Source organism: Echinococcus granulosus (assembly GCF_000524195.1).
Source record: "Echinococcus granulosus chromosome Unknown EG_S00049, whole genome shotgun sequence".
NCBI lineage: Eukaryota > Metazoa > Platyhelminthes > Cestoda > Cyclophyllidea > Taeniidae > Echinococcus > Echinococcus granulosus.
Window position 1 is genome coordinate 257,963 of NW_020170429.1, and position 25,478 is coordinate 283,440.

At 41.1% G+C, this 25,478-nt stretch overlaps 1 protein-coding gene across 1 annotated transcript; it reads right to left on the bottom strand. All coding sequences in view use genetic code 11, as the record gives it.

The window, feature by feature from the left end:
• Positions 1-1,050: 1,050 nt before the first annotated feature.
• EGR_06009 (hypothetical protein) lies at positions 1,051-25,478 on the bottom strand (the record flags this gene model as incomplete). The annotated part of the gene is made up of 13 exons (XM_024495258.1): positions 1,051-1,077; positions 1,137-1,259; positions 1,996-2,355; positions 4,040-4,222; positions 4,694-5,040; positions 5,141-5,187; positions 6,962-7,125; positions 9,309-9,413; positions 11,942-12,196; positions 23,765-23,821; positions 25,039-25,137; positions 25,269-25,382; positions 25,413-25,478. 13 exons carry the CDS (start codon positions 25,476-25,478, stop codon positions 1,051-1,053), a joined length of 1,947 nt encoding a protein of 648 aa, XP_024350342.1.

Consider the following 25,478-nt stretch of genomic DNA (forward strand, 5'->3'; position numbering starts at 1 on the left):
AAGGTGAAAAACTCCACAGAGAATCTTAAATCAAGGCCGCCTTTAGCTGCTCTTTGCGTGATTTTCAATTCCTCTTTTGTGAGCAGAGACTTGTAAGTGACTCAATAGCATGCATGAGGCGAAACTTGCATATTACTAAATATACCCCTAAGCTAAAATAACTGTGAACCCAAAGCAGAAAAAAGAGATTCGGTAATTTTGGCCCGTTTAATATGGTACTCATTCGTCTGTAGATTGACATAAATTCAAAGGAATGGTTTTGCACAAACTTGCGTTGGGAGCATTTAGTCTTTTATTTGACACTGAAAGGCGGTGGTTTCTTTGCCGCTGCTTATTGTTACCCTAAATTGTAGAAGTCAGCCTGCTCTACTGAGATAATTCAGTAGTAAGTATTTGCTCTAAGCACCCCACTCAACGTATGGATATTTATTGACAGTCGTGATACAGCGCTTTCTTCTTATGTAGAAAAGAAATCACCTAAACAAACACTTTCTAATGTGTATGTGCCGCTTCAATCATGGCAAAAGATATGAAAACCGATACCATAATGCTTCCTTTACTGTAAAACTTGCAAATCAAGCATTCATCGATAAAATACATTTCGTGTTGATTTTGATGTACTTAAGGGGCTTTTTTAAGTTAGCTTAGACAATCCAGGGGGCAATACAAATTTTTAGGAAAATATGCATGATAAGTGAAAACACCACCACACTATCTGCAGAGGAGCAAAAATGTTTATTAACGATACGAAATGACACTTTGGAGACTACGTGCAATGAGTAAAGTGACTTAGCGTGGTGACACACGATGAGAGAGGAAGGTGGAAAGGAGGCGACCTCCTTCTCTCTCCCCCTCTCTATCTCTCCGTCTGTCTACCTCAAATGGTTTCTAGCAGGTCGATTCGTGTCCCAGTGCAGTGAGCATCAGGTAACTAAAGTCGTACACAAAAAAACAATAGGAAACGCTAGTTAGAAGACGATCGTTCGAAACCAGCATTTCTACTCAGCCAGTCACAAATCGATCAGTGCTACATCACTACTCTCTAACTACTCAGCCATTCCTAGTAGTATGGGTAGTCTGAGGACGTTTTAATTTATTTTAAAACATTTACAAAACAAAACTATGGTAAAACATACGTGATTTTCGCAGAGGGCTTTCATCGCCTCCAACTCATCCTGCGTGCTTTCCAATTTACGACAGAGATCTGCCAGTTCTTTCTTCTGTGCCTCCAAATTGGACTTGAGAACCCTAAAATCAATCTGAAAAGAAAATAAAAAAGCAAACATTCATGAGGAGAGAGCTGTCTTAAGTCATCGGCTACACATTGCATGGAATCACAGAGGATGTAGGCAGAAGAACTGCAATCTGGAATGCAGACCAGAGTAGTGGTAGAGTTGATCCGAAATATGATGCTTAGGGTGCGAAATAAAAGCGCTTAGTGGATTCCACAACCTGTCTAGCTGAAGTTGCTGCAGACGAATTGCTACTTCGCTCACTAATTTTTACATGAGATACTTCTATATTGGCATGCATAGGGGATCTTCGCTAGGATAAGACACCTTTGAGTGACTTGTTGACGGAAGCAATTTTTAAATTGCACCTAATTCTACAAGGAGCTTTCACAAATTTGAAGCTGAGTTAATTTTGGCTCGTAGTGTGGGTCAGTTTTGAGTCACGTTCATTGGGTTTAACCCAACTTCATGACATGAAGTTGGGTCTAATGTAAGAAGGTAACAACACAAAGCATTCCAGTGGGCTGACACTGCATGCAGCCGGTAAATAAACAATGGCATACATTTGACAATGCCGTAACTTTAAAAAGGGAGCCTTTATTTGAGTGCTGTTTTCGAATTTGTTTAACTTCTAGTCTATTTTAGCGTAATTCGGGAAAACATTTTCGTCGTAGTAGACGAGAGGAAGCAGCAGAGAATCTATCGTACCAAATTTTTATTTGATCTAAGTTTGATTCTTCTAAGTTGAAAATAGGTTACTTACATCAGGGGAAGCCTTTGCCAGCTCTACCTCAAGGTCCCCGCATCGCTGTCGCAGCTGCGCCTCCACAGAATCCCGCCTTGCTAATTGCGTGACGACCCACGTCTCCAGTCGTGCGAACAGTCGTTGCTGTGTACCTGTCGCTGAGCCACTGTCGCTGCCACCACTGCCTTCGGTGCAGGCACGAAGCGCAGCAAGTAGGTGGCCGCAGGCAACAGCAGAGGGATGTGTGGGGACATTAGTGCCACCGACCTCCGCCAGCAGCGTCTCCGCCTCCGCCAACTGCTCTGCGGTGCGAATGAATCGCTCCTGCAGACCACGCAACACCTCGCGCACTTCCACGCAGGCCTTTATGGTGCAGGGCTAGGAACATATTTAAGTGCATTCAGCAAAGACTGACCAACACAGCTCGGATGCTTACTGAGCCATTTTAACAACGAAATTCTTAATCAAACCGATGCTCGAACATGTAATTGCCCTCAAACCAAACACATCTTTAAAAAGGAAAACAAATTTTTACTAATAGTAGCAAATTATAACGCGATGGGTGGGGTCGGCTAGATCTGCGAAATGGGCCGTCAGGAAATAACTGCTCCTACCCAACAGTTTATTTAAATTCACGAACAATGCAAAAGCAGCGAGAATAAGGAGTGCTAAGGTATGCCTTATGCCGCATATTAGAGGAATTTAGGCAGTTAAAACCCAGATATTACCACCAACCTTCATGCTTTCGCCGTCACTGTTCGAATATCTGTTGGAAGAATTGGTGTGAACAGCCGTGTCCGTCTCGTAGCCGCGCAAATCGGTCTGCCTCTGGCGACGCCTGGCCGCAGCTAGGTTTGCTTCGTGTGTTGTCGACTCCGAGAACTCACGCAGCATATCCTCATAGAGAGCCTACCAAAAAAAGCAACAAAATATGCCTACTTTTAAAACATCAGTAGAAGGTGTTCATTTGTTTGCACATTATAGCATCACCGTCAAGGACTTGTGCACGTACTCATGATGGAATGCATGTCCCCTTCTAGTGAACCCCTTGATCTATCAACGGCAGGCAATAAATTCAACGATCTCTGAGGTGTTCACTATTTCAGAAGAAAATGTGAACTATGTTAAAAAATCTATGTTAAAATTAACAAATCCGCTTGATTGAAAGATCATCTCTGTCCAGCGCATATGTTGGTATCAAAATCTATGTCATTATTCAACACAGGTTTTAGCTGGTAAAGTCTACTAAACGCTTCTGTAACGAAACTTTCGAATATAAAACAAGGGTGAATTCTTTGGAATTTCGTAATGAATAGATGTAATTGAAATATGTTCTTTAAACATTCAAAATCAAAGAAATTACCATTTTTAATGCTCACCTGCCAAGAATGGGTGTTTGTCACTAAATTTGAATGGTTTTATTTTCGAAATTACTTACCGTTGTGCAATTAAACATTTCAGTTTTAAGAACCTGATCCATAATAATCCCTGGATTAGGATCAAATATGGCTTTTCACGCTCTGCACGTTTGCTAAATAATCATTCATGATTATTCAAAGAAATTTCAATGCTTCTTTTAGATCAAATATTTAGCGTTTCATTTGCGAAATCGTACAAGTTACGTGCGTATTTGGTAAGTTGATACAACACAAATGCTTGAAAATGAATCGGTGTGCGACTTCGAGAAGAGTGCCTCACCATCCTAATAAGCAAAACAGCGGATGCAGTTCTTTTAAAGACACAAATTCAGTGCAGAAAAGGGTGTTAGGAGCGAGGTATTCTGTGTTAGTGCAAACATTAGCCTGTTGGTACACAGAACACAAACCTCTATGACTTGCTTGTGACAGGGAACAAACTATATACAACGGAATATTAATTTTTACTAGACTTCTGGAATATTGTAAGTACTGGTTTAACGTCAAACAAAGGCTAGAGAAAAGTAGCCGAGCAACAAGTAATTCAGTTACATTATGAATATTAATAAAGTAATTTGTGCGATATTTGGATGATGTATTCGGTGGGATTGGAATTCAGCTTAGAGTGAACCAAAGCATTGTCTCACCTGGAGCCGCACGCTAGCCCTCTGGGCACAGGACTCGGAAGCTTGGAGACTGGCCATTCTGTCATGCAGTGTACGCTGTTCAGCCTCCAGTTGAGCAATACGCGTCGCCTGCTCCTGCAAGCGCACTCGATCCAACTGGCTAGCCTCTGACAAAGCCAAATTCACTGCCTCCAACTTTATCATCTAAATGAAGAGAATGCGTACCTTTACTTAATTTAGGTAGGACATTCTACGATTTGTGGGTGCTATTCGATAAGGTAACATCAGTATTCGGTACAGGGCCACTTGTAGGGAGTAGATTTTTTTTCTGTTTTAGAAAAGGTAGTCTATAATGCATAACTAAAGGATGAAAGAGATCTGTAAGTACACTTTAACCGACACTAGTTAAAGGGGACGCAATACTTAGTTGAGTGTGACACCGTATTAACAAAAAATATGTGATGTCCCAAACACATATTTATAGGATAGCGTTATTTCAATCCAGTGGATGATACCAAGAATACAACAGATATTTTCACTTTGTTGTCAAAAATTGTAACGACAGCTGAATAAGAATGCGAGACCACTTCCATGCTGCATCGTATAAAACAGCCCTACTTAATCAAATTCAGTAGACATTTTGATTTCGTGAGTTATACAAACACAAAAGCCTACTTTAGTCTGCGCATCGAGGTCGTCTTTTAGCCCCGACTGTAAGGTTCCTGAATAATCCAAGGACGATATCGGCCTACTACGCTGACTGTTTGTCGATCCAGTGTCTATGGTTGCTAGGAGACGGCGTCTCAGTGCGGCCTCATTGCGTCGAGAGGCTGTGAGAGCCGCCTCGTTGGCGCGGTTAGCGGCCTGTGCCTGGGACAGCCCAGATGATAGCTCTGCGACCCTCCTTTCAAGGTCAGCTCGGCGTTTTTCACAAACAGCCAATTGGCCGCGCATGCCCTCGACCTCGGAGGAGTTTTGCAATTGACTGAACTGAGCGGAGTAGTACTCGGGCGATGTGGCATCTAAAACAGGGTCATCTAGAGGGTGTGAAACAAAATCATTTTGAGAGTTGAGGTAGAATTTAGTTGCCTACTTCAATGGAGCCGAAAGTTGGTCACTTACATTTAATGTTCGCCCGAGAACCGGTTGAAAGAAGGGAATTTCTCAGTCTAAAATTAAATAAAAATAATCACTTTTTTGCTTCCTAAAAAAGACATTTGTGTTACTGGGACTAAAAATTCATCAAAAACCAGATCCAACCATTTAGATTGTAAGTAAAAGATTATCTCGTTTATTTGGAAGAAATTGCGTTGATCTGCCGAAACACACAAATCTGAGAGTGAAAAGCAGAAATTTGGATGTACTTTTGTCTCTAAAAATGCCTCTGATTACTACAGCTAAAATGCTGGCAAGCTTTATCAACCCCATGGGAGGAAAATTAATCACCAAGACAGATGCAATTCCGAACTAACAATGTAGGAAGGAAATTTTCGCGAGAACGATACGGTAAAAAGGGATTACTTGTATTGTATTTGATTTGTATTGAAATCCAAAAAGTTAGACCGTTTTTATAGCTGTTTGAGTGCGTCAATTAATTTCACCTCCCGCAAAGTAACATTAAGAACGTGCACGATGAATGAGATTTCGCGCTTAGAAAGTCTTTGACAGATAAATTGCATTTTTTGCTGGTTTTTTTCCGGTCAGAAGACGTACACTCACGCCACGCGTGTCAACGAGACCACCAATTGCGATTTGATTTAATTCACAAATTAACAAAATTAAAACTTATCACTTTCTTATGAGTAAAGAACAATGGTTCTATTCATTAGTACTTTTCCGTGAGTATTTGATGTTGTACAATCCGTCACCCCTTTTCACTTGTTTGTACAAAACGAAAACAGTTAACTATCACTAATTAAAATAATCTAACAACCCCTTTTTTATTTATGTAAAACGTCCAGGCGTTTCAAGTCTATGGTTTCTGAGTTTTGACATTCACTATTTTTATGGCTGGCTTAATTTGACATCTTAGCAATGATCTGGCGGAAGTTAATTCATCAAAAACTTAATGGACTTTCTGCACGCAACTCCATTATGGTTAGCCTTCGGCAAGGCTATGCAAGGCATTGGCATGGGCTTACTTAAAACAATCATTAAAGTTGCTTGAATGTGGTATCCAAAGGGGGGATTAATAGTGAGTGTGTATTCTTCTTTACTTCATGATATCAATTTATCCCCACAATTAGCCCACATAAGAAAATTATGCGGGTTTTAAAACTCAAAAGACAATAGTGGAATGCAAAAGACACTCGGAAAATATCACAAATAGATGCGTCTGAACATTTGATCATGGAGGAAGAATAGATGTTCATAAAAGAGTAATGTTTGTTTAACTGAGCAAATTCCTCCATTAATCCCAAAGTTTAAAATTTTGCCTTTACCAATTTGGTTGTAAATTGATTAATCCAAACAATCCAGAGTGAGGAAAATAAAATCCTATTCAGAATCCGAAAATAGGAAAAACCCACCTAATTTAAGCAGCTTTAGCACATTTTAGCAGGCAAGAATTCTACCTGCAGTCAAAATTCAATGTGAGGGAAGGTCAGTGGTTTCAGGTGCGATTTAAGAGGTAGCCACGGGGCTAGTTGCTGATTCTCCACAAAATATCCACCTTCCTAGTCCAAAGCAGAGCAAATAGGGGGTGAATTCCCCACTGTTTAGTTTATATTTACTAAAGTGGAAAACTTGGCATGAAAATCGGTTACATTCGCTGTTGTATTATAGGTTATCATTCGCCCACTGACCTTTTTGGCCTCTTAAGCCTTTGCTTTTTATTTGAAATCCATTTAAGCCGCATACACATGGCTGAAATTAGACCTGACCTTTTAAGTCTTGGCTTAGAGAGCCGGACACTTCTTTGCAAAGATTGATCTGTTAACTTACCTTTTAAGGTTGCGAATTGATTCAAGGAGGTTCTCGGCGTTGAGCGACTCAACACCTTCCAATTCTGTCACCAACTGTTGCACTGTAGCAGGGCTAAGCTGAAGACTCCGGGGTCTATCCTCCCCACTTTCATCATCCCTCTTGCTGCGGTCGTTACTGGTGGTCTGAGAGACATGAAATTTCAAAAGTTAGAAATCTGCTTAGGAGGTACTGCATATATTTGTTGCCATGTCGACAAAATATCTGGAATGTCAATTAAAACCTGGAGTCCAGTTTCGCCAGTCAGATGGCATTGGGTAAACCCGATACAGGCCTCTTCCTAATACTTGCATCAAGAGCGATGAAAAACCATCTGAAAAACGATGGTCCATTTCATTCTAATTATGCGTTGTGACTTGTTGCAAATTACCAAATGCATGCGACTCTATATGCATAGATACGAGCACACCAAACCTTGTTATCTTTCCTTCCACTTTCTTCCCTCAGCAACTGCTGGATCACCATGGTGAATATGATGCAAACTTGCTTAGCTTACGGTTGTAAAGCTCCAAATGTTTCCAGTAAAGCGTGTGTGGTGTTTAAAGAAGGTGGGAATTAGAATCTGTCGTCCAGATATAGTCTAGACAATTTGATTAATTCTAGTGATGAACCACGAGGTGATGCATTGCACTTAGGAGGACACCCGACTCTTGATACTGATGGGTGACGTGTCGGCAGCAATGAAAGCAAGTTAATAGTGATAAGCTGTGGTTCCTTTTTTTGTGGATTTAATTTAAATTTAAATGATAAGAAAAACTTTCACACTCCATACTGAAACACTTCATTTACACCCACATTAGCTAAGAGGAGAAAGTCTTGGGATGCGGTTAGCTGGGATCCTCATATATAGTACACCGTCATTATAAAAACGTGTTGTCCATTTTACATTATTTGTCGACCGACCGACTGAATTTGTGATATGCAAGGACTTTGTATTGTCACATTAAGCAAATCGACATTTCATTGGTTGCTCCCCAACAATCCATTCGTTAGCCATCCCACACTAAAAAAGCATTTCCATTATGCCCACAAGACTGTTTTGCGTGTGTTTAGTGGACAGCAGACAGAGTTTTTCGATAAACCCAATTTCGGCCGAAGTTCACGTCATCGACTCCCTGGGCTGGGAAAGGCCTCGCACTAAGAAATAGCAAACCATCCCGAACCAGTCAATTAGTCGATGGGAGAAAATTTATTACTTTTCACAATGCACCATAAAGCTTCATACCTTGTACCTCGAGGCCGACTTTTGCGAAAATGTGTACTTTAGGTTAGATAGAAAGGAGATGCCGCTTCACCTCATTTTCATCCTCCAAATTCCCCTGATGACCGTTCTTATAGTGAAATTGGGGTAGAAGCAGAGGTTGCTAAGGCTAGACGGTTTGCTTCTCCAGACAGAATGTGTCATAAAAGTAAATTATACCCCAAGTTGCTGTCTCCTTGGGGAGAGATTACGGATTGCGGTACTGACTATCCCCGCAATTGAACCTTTCAAAGCAGTTTTTTACTCAAAATTCATAATTACTTAAAAACTGATTATATGACATAAAACTTGTGTAATGGTAAGTAGAGCTTATTGCAACCAATATGATTACAAATTCGGGGGAAGAAAGTGAGATTTTGTCCATCTCTTGGCAATAAAATTATTATTATTGACAGCTCTCCAATTTTATAGTCAGACATCTCTTATAAATTTATTTGGTTTTGACAGTGTGTTGAAGCTAAAAACGGATAATTTAATTTCAATTTTTGATTTGCGAATGACTTTAGAAACAAGGCACTTCAAAGCGCGGCTGAAGTCTGAAACCGCCTGTCCACCTCTCCAGCAACCTCTCCGTATTTTAATCCTCTCCATGTGCTTTTACATATTAAGACTGGACGAATGAAAGACGTCTCCCCCATTATGGGGCCAGTTGCAAATGAGTAATTTTCTACTCCTCAGATTTTGGGCCAGTTGGCGAAGCGGTCTACCACGACATTAATGACAAAGAGGATGAGGGAATATTTTACGTTAAGAATTCGCAAAATGGTGGCGCCTTGGAGTAACAGTTTGCCCTCACTAGCCTTTGGCTAGTCAACCAACTAACAATCTTTTCTAGCAAAGAGGGAGGAAAATTGCTTCCTTTTCCCCCAGCGGCCAAATCAATTATCCCCGATTCACCGCCTTAGTGTCCCAACCAGGCTGAATCTTTGCCCTCTTTATTAAGACTATTTTGCCTACCCACCTGCCTATTAACTGCCATAATCCTCACGAATACCCCTATGGTATCGTAAAATACGTTAAAATTGAGACCTCGGCCTAAAACCTCACCTGAATGGATTTGAGCTGATCCTTCAGCGCCTTGTTGGCAGCCTCGGATTTGGCCAAGTGCTCCTCCAGCAGAATAATTTGTTCCGCTTTGGTTGCTAATTCAGTCTGAATGAGACAATAAAAGATTTAATGGTTAGGTGATGCAATTCCGAAAGATAAAATTCATTACCAGTTCCACCACGGCCATATTTTATTGCTGCCACGAATGTTTACTTATATGTGCCCAAAAAAACATTGGATGCCGATTTTGTGCGAAACGACTTCCGGTCTTCCCTCTTTTCCGAACTGCTAAGGCGAGCTCAGTCACTGCGTCAGGAAAAAACGCACCATTTTTAGGAGGCTCAGTATCATCCAGTATCTAATCAAAAAAAACTCGTACTATGCTTTAACCCTACATAAAAACGACTTTCTCCCAGAGCGTTAGGGAATCCTGTACTAACAGAGTGCACCAATTCGGCAAGCACCTCGAAAAGTCAAAATGTGATGTTTTCCCATTTATTTTACTTTTCTAAGAAAGAACTTACAAATACTTGTAAATACAGTCATACAAGTTGTTGTGGTACACCATTCATCAACGCACCAATGCGATACCCATGTCTCAGGTGGGTGATAAACGGCGAATGAATAAAGCTAGAACTTCATCAGAGCATTTTGGTACACATAAATATGTAGTGCCTTGATTGAATGGTTTTAAGGACACTTGAGGCTCCGCCTCTGGCTTCCAGACCATGCCAGTAGCCCCTAGCCCTTCTGTATGTCGATAAAATATGTTCTGACCTAATACTAGGTGGCCTTCGACTTCAGGAAAGACTCCGCATGCAGCATTGGCAGACAACTACCCTGACTTATATTACTTAATGCAGAACCTGAACGCAACGCAAGAAGGTTATGTGTTCTACGGGCCTACGACGACCCCTAACAGATGGGCTTAAAATGATGTCAAACGTTGGTAACTACCCCAATCCCGCATTCTGCAGGAATGCTATTGACAACTAGATCGGCACTGGCCGTAGGTAATCTAGAAAAGTTAGTTACAAAGCTGTCTGCGTTACCTGTGTAAAGTTGTAAATTAAGTGAACACGCGACACCTCCTCCACCTCTCTACTAGGTAGATGGAACAGAGACAGTAGACATGGCTGGGCAGCGCTGAAGTGAGAACATAGTGGCAAGGAAGAACAGACGCGATGCATTGCTTAATGACTGCTTATAGGCCAGTGCTTTTATGACTAGCGATGGTCAGCACATTCATTTCCCCTAATGAAAATCTTGAACAGGACGAAACTTCAGATCCAGTGGATTTGTGAAGGGAGATCAGTGAAGTTGCAGTCATACATCTCAAATGCACGCAAATTCGATGACAGGCGTAGTTGGTTCGCGATGATTTGCCTTGCAGCACCGACTACGTTGTGATAACCGAAGCCGGAGGTAGTCCAAGGGGAAAGGGACTACGATATGCTTTGATTATTTGTTTAACTCTTCTTTTGGGCTCCAAAGACACTTGAGGCTCCGTCGGGCCACGCCAGTAGCCCCTCAGCCCTTCTTTGCGTCGATAACACATATTTTTCCCTAGTATTATGCCTTCCTTCGTATTCAGTGAAGTCTCGGAGTGCTATAAATAACACTCTTGCTGAAGATGACAACAACTCAAACACCTAAACATGTCATCGAAAGTGGAGAACTTTAAAGCTTTATTTTTTTTAAAAAATAGAAGTTGAAGCAGAGCCCTTTTGCAAAGTACCACACACTCAGTTTTCCTGCATTTTCGCATCTAAAAAGCATTTTTTTTTTGCAGAAAAGGGGGGTTGGCAGCCAACGCGACACGCATAAAAACAAGGCGTGACAGAACTGTTAGATGGTAATCTTTTCTGTCCAAAAAATATGCGGTCAAATTACCCACCCAAATCCTCTCTCTCCTCCATGCATTCAACCGACTCGGCGACGCCGATTTAACCAAGTACTTTTTCTTGAAATTGCCTTTTCTGAATAAAACAAATGCGGGGTACAAGCACAGCTTACCTTTTTTTGCATTTTAAATCACCAAATACAAATTAATTACTCCTAAAGAATCAATTTTCCGAGGTATCAGAACACCACACAAGAACACCATCGTGTCAAGGTGGAATTTAGTCTCAAAGCCATTGTGATACTCTCAATATTTGTTTAACTTTTCATTTTGATTTGGCGGGTACGCAAGGCACCGCGACTGCATGTCCGCCACACCAGTAGCCCTCAGCCCTTCCGGACGTGGTCAGTACATAGTCCACCTTGGTGTAATGTCTTCTTCCGACTTCAAGGAAGTGTTGGAACGCTATACCATTTTCCCGTTTTTTTATCAATCCAATCTGGAAAGGTGTTAAGGACTAAAAATTTGGATCGTCAAAGCCAGGATAAGAATTACTTTCTTTGGATTTATTCAGAATAATAATACTTCAGCTAAGTACTGGAATTTAAGTAGTATGTTCACAGTGGCAGGAATTGATATCACTTGTAAAGACAACGTTGACATTCCAAAGGCAATTTCATTTCGTCAAAGTATACTAGAATTATTCTCCCGAACACTTTTTATTTGTTTGGTTTTAATTGTTAGTTGTAATTTTTTATAACGAAAGGCATTAAGTCCACCATTGGCTAACCTGTAGCAACTGGGCGCGTGTGTGTTTATCACTTTCCGCAAGGGAATCCTCATCCTCCGCCTCATCACTGACGCGCCCAATTTGTTCGCGCAGGTCCGTGTTGTCACGACGAAGCTCTCGCACCAAATTCTCCAGGTGTCGGTGCTTTGCGCTCAGGGCTGCACATTCCGCTTGCTGATTGGCCAGTTCTGTGAGCACCGATGCCGTCTCCACACGTGCAGCTGCTAGGGCTGCGGGGCCATTGTCAAGGTCGTCCTGGACAAGAGAAGAATGACAAAAACATTTAGTGAAATTGACGCAAATTAGCAGCGCCTTCGACCTTAAGTCATTGTGCGTGGATATGGACTCAAAATTCCAAACAGTCATAATTCTAGCCACTTTGAAGAAAGGGAAGTTTTGTGTAAAGAGGATCTTAAAATCCCGTTTTTTACCAGACCAGAAAATAATCTGGAGCCAGTATAAAAGTGTGTCCAGATTTGGAGACATCTGGCAATAAAAATCCATGCTAATGTGTCAACTAAGCACACTGGGTAGCTCTATAATAAATTGTTATTAATCGGCGATCAGATATCAAGAAATGTTATTGCTTGTAAAGTGTCTCAGATGGTAAAATATACAAAATAATGTCAATGCACTTCCTACAAGGGTCTCGGAGGAAAGCCAGCCACCATAGCTCAGGTGTTTCATCTTTCCACCAGAATGCGAATCTTTTATTAACCTGTAGACCAAGTAAAAGGCTCGCTAAAGCTTGTGACCACTGTCGGTTCATGAGCCATTGTCCCCTGCAACTACTTAACGTAAACTTGCTAGGGACGTACGTCACACATATGCGACACTGGGCTCAGACTAGAAAACCGGAGCTTCACATAAATGCGATGTGCTCTAATACAATGTCGTTTTCTCCAACTACGCTTAGCCTAGTGATAATGCATAGGGGATTTGGTAATTCAAGCCAAATGTGCATTCATCTACGCAAACTGCCTAGATCTCATGCGATTCAGTCTACGCTGGTGACCGGAAGCTTTCAGCCCTTCGGTGCGTTAAAAATAAAGCCACTTCCAGATTTGGGTCCTTTAAAGGTAACTCGAGTGCCACAGTGTGATTATCTGTGGGTCGAATTTCCAGGCTGGATTCAAAATGCAAATAATTTTTGAAGTGGGTTTCTTTGACTGTGCTTCCTCCGTTTCAAGGTCCTCTTGTTAAGTAGATCTTCTAAACAATTTCGTCCAAATTTCACATCAATCTGAATTTAGCCTTGGTCCAAGCAAAAGTGGGACGCCAGACCAACATTTATGCGATAAGGCTGCCTATTCTTCTCGAAAAACAATGACTACCAATCTTTAGTAAAACAAACTTTCCCCTACTGACCGATGTTAAGGCATTTGAATTACGAGCATTGTGTGTTTTAATGAAGAAAAAATAAGTCGCGATTCGGCTTTTTGTTGAGTTTGACTCCTGGACTTCAAAATTAGACGTAAGAAAACCTAAATGAGCATCAACCAATGAAAAGGTAAGAGAATAAACTCATTTCTACCCCAAGGTCATTTGCAACTTGTGAATAACAAGATTGTCTTATCATTTTCATTTTGGAAGGACCAAAAAAACTTCTTCGCCGTTCATTTCCTCAAATAATTATAGGAAACTGTGATCAGGTAGGAAGATTCAGATCAGAAAACTTAGGACTTCCCTTAAGTGAATGTACTTTGACACGGCCATGAAAAATCCTAAACTATCAAGATTTAGCAATCTTTAAAAAATTAGCCAATGCATTGAAATCCATGTATCTTTAAACGGACCATTCAGTTAGGAAGCAGTCGGCGTGCGCTATCCCCGTGTCTGAGTGGACGCCATTGACCCCTGAGGTGAGAACGAACTCGAACCCCCCGCCCTGCCTTTCACCTTGATTACCTGTACACATTCACCACGCATCTCACATAAAAGATGTCCCCCTCTAACCAATCCGCCCGTTCCAAAGGTGCGAGGAAGGAGGAATGGGAGAGAGTTACAATGGACCCGTTACCATATAGGTGACTAAAATTCGCGCGGCTTTTCTTTTTCTACAGATTGGTACAATGGCTAGTTGGAATATGTAAGATGTCATGGGTAGTTTGCATTATAAAGCATAGGTCTCTCAATCTAGTCGTACAGTATGGTACTAATGTTGCTCTCCCATTTACAACCCTTCATCAGCAAATTTTGATCAAAACTGGTTGGTTTGATTTAAGCTAGTCTGCTCTACCGGCTTGACTCAACTCGAAACCTCTCTCTGGATCTCCTGCTGGAGGTCGACCCGTCACAGCTGAGATCGCGACCCAGCTGGATACCTATCAAATGTGTGGAGGAGAAGCTACTTCAGAACCGGTGAGAAGGTGTGGTAGCAGGATTCACTACTTAGAAATTACTTAAGAGTTGGAGTCTGTTTGTTCTTAACCTTCCTTGCAAGCGTCATAAAAATGCGTCGTACATTTTAGATTGTCTGTTGACCGATTTGTGATGCAAAATGGTTTGTATATTGCAATGACCTGCTCGCCACTCACTCTACACCTTTAAAGCACGAAATCATCATCTCCAGAAGACTGCTTTGTATGTATGTGGTGGAGTGAAGCCAAAGCATGTCTATCTGGATCTCCTTCTGGAGACCGAACACCTACAACTTAGATCTCAATCCAACTGGATACGCATCGAACGTGTGGGGGAAAAGCTACTTCAGAACCGGTCAGGACTAGTCAGTCGAAATAAAACCTCCACTCTCACAAGACGATTCAAGACCGAAGAACTGCCCTGTGGAAGAGAAGGCACCAGCCTCCCCTCATCCTTCATATTTCCCTATGGGTGGTACTTTTTATTCATGAAGTCAGACAAAAGTCGCATATGCAGAAAAAGGAGCGACTAAGAGATGGCTCTGCTACGTCTAGAGTCAAGATATTGTACAAAAGTGGAAGTTGCAAGCTTGGCTTGTGGCCAGCAGAGGAGACAACAGTGATCATTGGGACGCTACAGCTTCTGGAATCTCACGGTGTTTAATAATATAACGATACGTCTATTTAATGTCAATGTATCAAAAAAGGAGGAGAAAATTATGGGCTTCTGGAAGTCTGTTCAGCTTAAGGAAGAAGTGGACTAGTTAACGACTTTGAGTTGCAAAAACAAAAAAAGATTTAAGGTTAACCGAGCCAATTTGTTTGACCATTACCTGCGAAGAGGTTTGTCAATTATCTGTTTCAATCCCATAAATAACACCCACTTTTTGCCCTAATTTCTCACTAAGTCCAGCGATCCTGTTTCTGCAGTTGGTCGTTTGACTTCCAGATGCAGTGGAATGCTACGGACAGCAATCACGACTCTGGCTTAAGCTGTGCTTAAGCTTCTTGCGGGGCCTTGCAACCCACCCAAGAGACCATCCTCCCGGCTGCGTATACCGCCAGTGTGGCACCTCCACTTAATCGTAGTGTCATTTCTTTCGTCCTGGATGACCGTAAAATAGCTGCAGACGTCAAAAACTACGTAGATTAGAAAAAGGTTACCAGTTGAAGTAAACAGACAAATCAAAGTGTATTCCAAAAACCAACTATTGACGAATTCGAGGCAAGTAAAGCCACAAGGAGGAAAAAGTCACTTAACGCCGTTTTATAAACAGACAAGATGATACGACGTCACGGTCGGTCCTGCATAAAAATACACACTCTTTGGTGTCCACTTTCATTCAACAGAGGACGTTAACTTTACACAAGTTATTCCACATAATCCCTGTTCAAGTATTGAGGTCAAATCCTTCAAGGTACTTGTGAAGTGCTGCTAGTATATCCCGCATAAGTCGGACGAGTTTGACGAAAGAATTCGAGATTTTTCTCACCCTGTAAAGGGACTTCAATTGAAGGAAGTTTAGCTTTTTATTAGAAAGCTTTGGTCACTTCAACATTACCATCTTCTGTCCTACGGTTTAACGAACTCATTCATTTGGCTATTTTACTACCTGCAACCAGAGGGCACCAGTTGGTGATCCTATTAAAAGCTAGAACGCCCAAGGGCCTTTAAAGCACCATGACTAATATTGGTGGAAAGTCCTTTTAAGATAGCTTTTGACAACTGATTTCAAGTATATAATGATCCGATGACCTCTCGTGATACTCGGGTAGCTGCAGCACTGTGAAAAGGTTAATCTCGACAACTTGTTACATCCCACTCGGGGATAGGGCCTAGTGAAAGTATTTTATGATGCCAAATCGCGTCCTCCCTGTCTCTCTACCGCCAATGACAGAGGAAAGCTACGGTACTGTCCGGGTTATTTTGTTTCCCGAAGTCCGATGACTCATCGCCTTGACAAGTTGGATGAGTCACCGGCATTGGAGAGTCACCAGCCCTAGTAGCGGACGGCACTGGCTTTTGCACGCCCACATTGTCCTGCTGGTCGGTTGTTATTACTTTTGCAGTCACAATAATCCGTTAAAACACCAAAATATTGTTTCTCACAAATTAACCTAAAAATGGCATAACTGTCGCTGCAAACTCTCGCCCTCAACGCCAACTTGTACAAGGTGAAGTTGGGGCAGGCACTCCAATGAACGCAATTTGCGAGAACACCAAATATGCAAAAAAATTGCGTATTAATGACTTCAACGTAAGTAAATTAAATTACGGACTCTGAAAAATGCAAAAAAACCAGGGTGGGTTAAATGAAATTTTAATTTGGCTGAACGTCAAGTCCAAAAAACTCCTTTTAACTTCTCCCGAAAATGCGGATCGTTTAAAGTGGTAAGAAGGGCTTTTGCAGAGTTGACAACATTCATATAAAGTGTGAACAGCAACCGGTACGGGGGATACCATTGTTGTCAAGGGTCAGTCTCCCAAGTAAATTCCTCTCTGATGTATTCGGAAATATTTTAGGAATCCCGAATAAAGGTGCAAAAATTACTACCGCCGATAAATCATGCAGTGTTCCCTCTTTCTAGTTCAAATTCACTGCATCGACTTCGTATACTTTATTACGGGCCCTTTAGCGCCTCCTGAGAGGTAACAAGAGGCTTTGTGGTCTGCTCACCAAAACAGTCTCTGTTTAATAATAACTAACTGCACGGGCATCTTAGTCTCTACATGACATCCAGTCCATAATTACGGTTTCCCTGTCCCCTTCTCTACGTTGATAAGTACCAAGCTAAGTTGTTTTGCTTCCTTACGCCCTCGGAGATGACCTTGGGAGCAAGGTTAGAATAAGACTTGATAGACAAGCAAATTTCGGTACAAAAGAAGTTTTCACATAGGCAGGGCCTGTTCTTGGCATGAATTAGGCAGATACTTGGAACAAGTAAAAAGCACACGAGGTTTTTACCTTGTGCATGGGTAAGACTAGAAAAAAAATTGCCAGGATTGCACTGTATCTTCTCCATAAACATGAATGTCACTACTACTTTGGACTTGAGTATACCAGGCGCAGCCATTTGGAGCTCTTCTGGTGGCAGCTGCACTTGGATTTAGTGCGCCACCACTTTGAGTACATTAGGAGAAACTTCAGGGCAATAGTGTTCCATGGAACTCGGAAAAGATCATCCAAAGTGCAGCTTATTGCACAATAAAATGATCCAATGCACTAGTTTGTCTTCCGCAAGTAAATAAACTGTTTAGCCGGTATTATGGAGAAAGCGCTAAATGAGATCCACAAAAATTGTTCTACAACACAATGCCGATTAACTTTCAAGGTGGAGGTCCAAGGTGCTACTCCAGAACAATACATACGATATTAAGCGGTGTCAAGGCAAGCTACCGCAAAAGAGGAGCTTTCGAAAGAAAATAGAGAGTACCTCCAGTACCATCTTTGCCGGGTCATTTCATCTGGTAGTAAAAGGTGGAATTAAATGAAGTTAATGGGACCCCAACCCCCACCCCCTACTCGGATGACCCAGGTGACCAGTGAGGTAGCGATTTTGCAGAAGACAATAAAAGGAAGTTCGCTTTTTCAGGTGAATTTTGAGCATTTAGATCATTTATAAATGTTTTTTTCATTATTTTATATTCTTGGGCCAGATCAAAAAGGACGTAGCAATTTCTCACCAAAACCAATGACAGAGAAGAAGACGAGTTCAATTATTTCAGTAAAGTTGATTATTTTAAACAGTAAAAACTTGAGAAAGAAAACAAGGAGGGGTTCTAATCAAGTGGACATAAAAAAAGAGCTACCCTTCATTCTGGAAATGCGTTTTTTTTTAATTTTGTCTCATCACATCAGATGGAAGAAATTCTTTTCACTTCTGGTCAAAAAATTTGCATTAAATTTTTTTAAAAGGTATGTCATAGTGATTACTTGTCATGCGGTCCAAGAAATCTCCTTTCAGTCCATTGCATTTGTTAATACTTTTGACAGCTTCATTTCCGGAATCAAGTCTTGAAATGCAAATGTGTTTTGTACACCTCTAGGTGTGTTCTTGCAACCACCTCATATTGTTGCATTTCGCTAAGACACTTTCGCAAAGATTTTCACTGAGAATGACAACTGGTGTATTTTGGTGCAATTTCCAACTACGGCTCATGCAAAATGGTCATCGACTCGAACGAAACCGCTGAAACACTAAAACACACAGGCTCTTTGATTCTTATCTTGGTCCTTTACTCCTGGCATTGCTGTTAACAGCCCACTAACTGCCTTAGGAATTTATAGAAGTTACACCCAGACATGCGTCTTGTGGGGTCTTTAGCGACACTTCGGAGCCGGATTGGTAGTGGTTGCGGTGGTGGTGGTGGCGAAGGTGGCGATGGTTAGCAAGCCACTCGGAGGGAGGACAGAAATCCTTACTTTATTGTCAAGATACCAAGTTTAAGCGCCTCGGAAGAAAATAATCCATTTTGAAAGGGTAAATCCGTCAGGAATCATAACAGGGAAGCCACAGATTTACGCCCAATTTTTCACATCGTGTTCGGCACTGCGAGACCAGGTTTTGGTGAAATAAAAAAATGCTTCTGACAAAGCTTCCTACGATATTTATGTAAACGCATCTAAATTGCTGGAAGATCTAAATTCCTTACTTTCCAAGAAAATAAAAATTAGCCTGGGTAAGAAGCTGCATCGGTAATGGTAAAAAGTGACAGGAGAAAATGAAAAATGAACACACTCAGACGAAACTTTCTTATTTTTCTTAACGGTTCGACGTTAGGCTTCTGTTTACTTGGAAAGCAGTTGATATATAAAATACACTTTCTTTAGAGTATCAAACAAACGAGTGATACCCCATTGTGGCCCTCCCGATTGGGACAATTAACGAGGCGGATCACTGGCGACATGATAGAATTTCCACTTGTCCTGATGTCAAATCAATGAATGCTTTTATCCCATGAGTGGTCGACGCAGAAGGGGATCCTCAAGGACGCATAACTGAGGAGGAGGTAATGTCTATCAGAACAATAGTTGCCTTAATTGTGGGCTCATCCACCGAAGCCTTTCAGCCTCCAGCCGCATATCATGGTTCCCTCTTCCTCTCGTTGCCTACATTCATGACAAAAGTAAATTCAAATCCACACATCTTGTGGAGTTTTTAGGAAGAATTTAGAAGCTACAAGACTGCGATCATGAAGTATGCACACTAATTGCCCCAATTAGGCAAGTATTTTAAAAGAGGAATGAAGCATCTTTGTGTTGAAAGGTGTGAATCAAGTCAACAAGAACCTTGATCATTATGACATTTCGGAGAGCTTGACTTATGATATTTTAGGGGCAATATAACACACCAGCAAGTGGGTAAACATCGTAAAGTGAATTCCAGAAAAGGGACATACTGTTTCACCTCATCCTCTGCATCCCTTTACCTGGGTTATAAGTATCTACCCCACTTCTTGTCTTTACATTTTGACGACCATTTGCAAAGTAGGTGGGGAATAAAACGGGGATGGGTGAGGTTAGGTTTTTTCCACCTATGGCCAAAGCGTATTACAAACTGAAGTTTGCAAATGTGTCTTGTTGGGAAAAGACGGTTGAGTGCAAAGGCGATTATTTCAACTTATTTGGAGGCTGAACATATAGGTGACCTGAAATGAGGTGCTTGGCCAGTTAGCGATTGAAATTACCAGTTGTCAGACATTTGGCACTGACCCGATATCACCTATAGTCCGAGCCACCTACTTTAATATTTTTGTTTTATTCCCGATTTTGAAATATCATATGAGAAACTTTTGAGGTAAATAAGTTACTGAGAAAAGTCGTTAAACAGTTATATCCGGATCTTAGGTCATAGATCTGAGTCGACGGAGGAATGATGAATAACGGTTTGTGATAGGCACAGCTGTTCCGAGACCTAACTGCTTTAATTCTTCAACACTTTCAATGACGATAATTTCCGTTAGACATAAAAATTCCTTATCCTGGAACAAATCAACGCGGTAAATCGGTAAACCCGTGGAGTATCATTGTTCTGGGAGGAAATTATGGGCAAAGCTCTTCTAGCCAAATCAGACAATTAGGCTCCAGCACCGAAAGATTACCATATGTGCCGATCCCAAGGTTATTTGTGCTAGGGTCTTGATAAAGAAGAATAGAGATTTTTTTCCTCGGGTCACTGAACTTGCAAAACGAGGTTTGATGGATGGAACCGCCGAACTAGTTAATGGCCATAGAAAGCGCACAGAGTTACCGCGTTCAAGAAAGCGAACCTTTCGTCTAATAATTAAACATTTTTAGAGTCCAGCACAAAGTTTAGGCTATTTCATGCAAGGAGACGGCATTTTCCTCCCCACGCGATGATTACACGCGCATCAGACAGGACAGTCAAAGTACACATGAATTCTTCATGAAGGCTGTTGTTTCGGTAACTTTGTAGGAGACACAAATGTGATTCCTCTGGCCGAATCTAATTGAAGTGTTAATTTCTCCTTAATTATCGTAGATGAGCATCGAATTATGGCCAAAAATTCTAGCAGTTTCTTCAATTCTGATCGAGTTTCAAGTACTCAAGTGGCTGGATTCCATTTCTGGTTCTTTGAACTACTCGAAAACGTGAATTTGTCAAGCGATGCATTCCCAATTATATTCAGACAATCGCAAAGAAGGGTAGGCTTTAAGTATCCTCTCTCCTTGTCATCGCCCAGGCAAAACGAATTTCGGCAGCCAAGGTCAGAAGCACTTTTTATTCAACAGTGTGTTCCAGTGAAAGGAAACAGTTGTGACCTCAGAAAAGGTTGCTCTTCCAGGAAACTAGTTTGAAACGAAACAGTGTATCTATCCACCTTTTTGTATTCTCCAATGTCAAAATAAGGTCTAAATTATGACTTAAAGATGGAGTGGTTTTTGCCTTAATTAAGTTTTCAAGTGTCCAAATAGATGTTCTTAATCCTTTATTTGATCAAATTAAAACAATTAAAATGCAGATTTTTCATCTCTGTCATGATCAAAAACAAAAATGTACTTTCTTTGCACTTTTTCTGTCCCATTAAAATATATGACTAGGAGAATCAGTTCTACCTAAGGTCAATCAACCTCAATTTTAAAGGTTTCGAACTATTAATTCTGCTGGAAAATCAAGTTGGTTTTTCATCTCACAGTGCTGAGTTGAATAACAAGGAGCTTTTTTCCTGAAGGCATCTAAAAGATCCACCTTTTTCTCAAGTCAAGGCAAATTAACTCCACTGATTTACTCCATTTTTACAGTCAAATTTAACACAATTTTCTCTCCTATGGTTGTTACACTGTCAAAGGTGTATCTAAGCTCTAGTTTTAAGTGGTATTGCGTTCCCATCTGTTCATTTCCCTTTCAAAAAAACTTAGACAGCTACGGTGAAGTCACAGTAGTAGATGGCTTTAGCCGGAGCACGAGGGTGTTGGCACCAGCGACGGCTATTGACCGCGTCTACACACACGCAAACGAGCGCATATACACAAATCTCCGTGTTTCCAGTTTGTCCGCATCCGTTCTGACCGTCCAAAGTAAACAGTTGTGTCAACCAGTCTAACTTGTTTACATGTACCAAAAAAGTCCTGCGCTTTCACTAAGGAATTAGCTACCTTTTTGCCCCGTTCTAGTGAGTTCTTTGGTGGCGGAATGTTTTTCTTCGTCCAAAAACTGGCTAAATTGAATTTATTTGAAGACCTTTGGAAAATAAAAATATAAGATCCATTTAAATGCTGGAGATCCACTATATGAAAAGGTGGTGTAAGTTTGGGGTAACAACTCTGTTTCAGGGAGTGGAAAAAGAATTGGGAATAGGGCACGTTGAACTCAAGCTGGTGTTCTGCCACTCGCTTTAAAAAGTGATATTTTCTAGCAAGAAGGTCTCCTTACTTGCCTTATTTTTGTAAGAATTTCTGAGAAATCATTCTTTGTGAATGAAAATGGTCCAAAATGACATTTCCGGATGTCAACCTTTTTGGAAGGTCACCTTATTCGTGTATTCCCTAATTAAATCCTTTCCCCACTTGAAAATAATTTTTTTTTTACAATCGAAATTAAGAAGGGGCTTAGTGATCCTCCTCTACCGTCTAATTTTATCCACAAAAATAAAGAGCAAAATAGTGGATTTCATCTGCTGAAGCTCCAGTAAAAATTAATGTCTATGCATTCTCTTATGCTTAAGCTGGGAAGCTTTGGAAGGCTCTTTGAGTGTGTCTTTGCATGATAAAAAATTTATCAGGAAGTAGAAAAATGAGGCCAAACAGATGCTAAATTTTCCCAACGCATTCAAGTGGTCAGAATAGATAGAAAATTCAAATCTACCAGAGGAGATGAGCGATGGCATCAGTGACATCAGGTTTCTGCCTCCATAATAAAAGATGACAAACTTTTGTGATTGCGCCCTCTTCGTTCATTATTCAGTGAATTACCTGATTTAGAACTCCTACGAGACGGTGTTACTTGCTCAATTAGCCTGTTTGTTGGAGAGCAGATAGAAATACCTCTTTATAGCAAGTCACATTCAATAGGAAATTCGCCTGCTAAGTAGTGGAACAAAACGAGTTTACAAGAATTCCATATCATTTGCAAATACCACTGCGTTTCTTTTACACAAACACTTATCTCAGTTGCTACCGTTTCTCCACAGAATGTCAGTAACGTTTACTTAGTAGAAGGACACTTTGCTTTCCATAAACTTGGCAAACAAAACTCAAAAGAAACTTTATCTGCAGCTCTAGGGCCGTGCTGACAAGGCAATACGCTATTGGCGTGTACAAAGTACACTTATCTCCCTCCATAAATCTGCCTGCAAAAAAAATTTGGACAAAAAAAACAAAATTTCACAGATGAGCTCTCAAACTTAATCAGCAGAGTTGATGGTAGTTTAGTAGAAAGTGTGCAAGTGGAAATGAGAATGTGATGAGGTTTTTTTACAAATTTTACGCCCAAAAAGCTATTTATCATTTGTCGGAGTTCGCAATGGGGAGACTACAGCAACCACTCTTACTAAAAATCAAAATTAATCTTTTATTTGGGCAAACGCGAAATAACAAAAAAGAATTTTTATTAATGTTTGAAATCCATCTGGACTTTTGGTGTGGTCGCATTTGGCCTCTACTTAAGGGAGAAATTAAAGTAAAATCCCCTTTACATCCCCTTGACCTTGGAAGCACGCTTACCCGATTTTTGATTGGAAGGCAATAAATTTTTTCACTTTCCACTAGAGAGTTTAGAATCACTTTTCGCCTCAGGGTATACCTTTCATATCAATTTACTCTAAAATAAAGCTTAAACTTTTCTAAATATGATCAAATATTTTAGATCTTCTAAAAAAAGCAACTAGCGAATTATGCAATCACTTACTTTAATGTTTCGGGTCAGAAGAAAAAAATAGAGTATCTATTCTAGCGATAATTAGTAATGATGCAGAAAGTTATTGAAGAAATTGAAGTCTTACATCTGTTTGAGTCGAGCCGTTTTCGGTGACCGGTTGACGACGAAGTTCCTCTTCAACCTGAAATTGGTTTTGGTTTTTTTGCATTTTAAAGCAGTAAAAAATTAACTTTTATCGAGGTAAATAGTCCTGGGTGGAGATCTCGCACTACCTCCGATGCCATTAATTCCCCTTCCACAATTAGCGTTAATTTGTTTCAGTTTACTTTAATTTGCTAAACCTAGTGAAAAGTAAATCCGGAAGTATGAAATAAAGTGTATGTATTATACATTTGAAACCGACACAAAAGACAACTTTGTCAGTTTTGCACTCATCAATACCGACTTAAAATTCTCTGTGATGTAATGCCTTGACTGTCTAACTCTTCGTTTTGATTGCGCGGGCACCTTAACGCTTGGTGGCATGGCCTGGTGGCCATGCCAGTAGCCCCCAGCCCTTCTGTATGTCGCCAATACATATCCTGTCCCAGCATCATGTTTTCTCTCGTCTTCATGGAAGTCTCGCGGCGCCACACTGGCGCCATCGGAAGGCAAACCCAATCCCAAGGGACAACTACCCTGATTTCTATTCCTCAATGCCAAGTCATCGTGACGAAAGAAGGTTTCACATGGCAGATGGGAGAATCTGTTACCACCTTTACAATCGGCAGCTACCTCAGCCACTAGGTCTACAGGAATGCTGTTAACATTTGAGGCGACACTAGCCGTCAGCCACCTAGAAGAGTGTATTATGGAGCTGTCCACGGTACCTGCATGAAGATGCCAATTATGTTAACACGCAATCCCTCCTCCATCTACTTCTAGTTGGATGAAACCCAGATACATGTGGCTAGACAGCCCTGATATGAGAACAAAGGGGCAAGGAGGAATGGACCCAAGGTCTTGTCCCCACGATACTACGCAAAACCACGTCCTTTAGTAGTTGACTCTGCCCCTGGGCCAGTGTTCTTACGACTAGTGATGAACATATGAGGCGGTCAGCACATTCCCCTTCAGCACAATACAGTTCCCAAACAGGACAAAACTCCGGATCCAGTGGAACTGCCAAGAGGTATCGGTGATGTTGCATTCAGAAATCTCATCTGCACGCAAATTCTACGACTGGCGCAGTTGATTCGTGGGTGTTTATTCTACACCACCGACAACGTTATGATGGCCGACGCGGAAGGTTGACCGAGGGGAATGCCGAGGACGACGCTCAAAGGGAAGCTATGGAATACTTTGATTAATTATTTAACTTTTTGGTTTCGAGGACACTGAGGAGCACGACCATTATACTTCCGTTGGGCAGCATGACCTCCGAGCCCTGCCAGTAGCTCTTCGGCCCTTCTGTCCTGGTACTACGACTCCTTTCGACTTCAGGAAATACTCGGTGAGCTACAGTAACATCTCATACTAAAACAAATGCCTCCTGAATGAAAAAATTAAGTCCTAAAGGTTTACTCAAATTAAAAAGAATGCCTCTACTTGTATTTGTTTTTGAAGAATCTTCTATTTTGTTCACTTACCATAGCCTTTTGGTTTTCAATTTCGACCATCTGAAAATCGAGCAGCTCTAGTTGCTCCTTCATCTCCAATTTGGTGAGTTCCAACACTTCAATCTTCTTGGCCGACTCGTAGAGCTAGAGGAAAATGCATTCTAAAGAACTCACTCTGAGTGGATCTAAAAAAATGTTCGTGCTAGGGAGCACAATGGACCACGTCTTTTGAGTATTCAT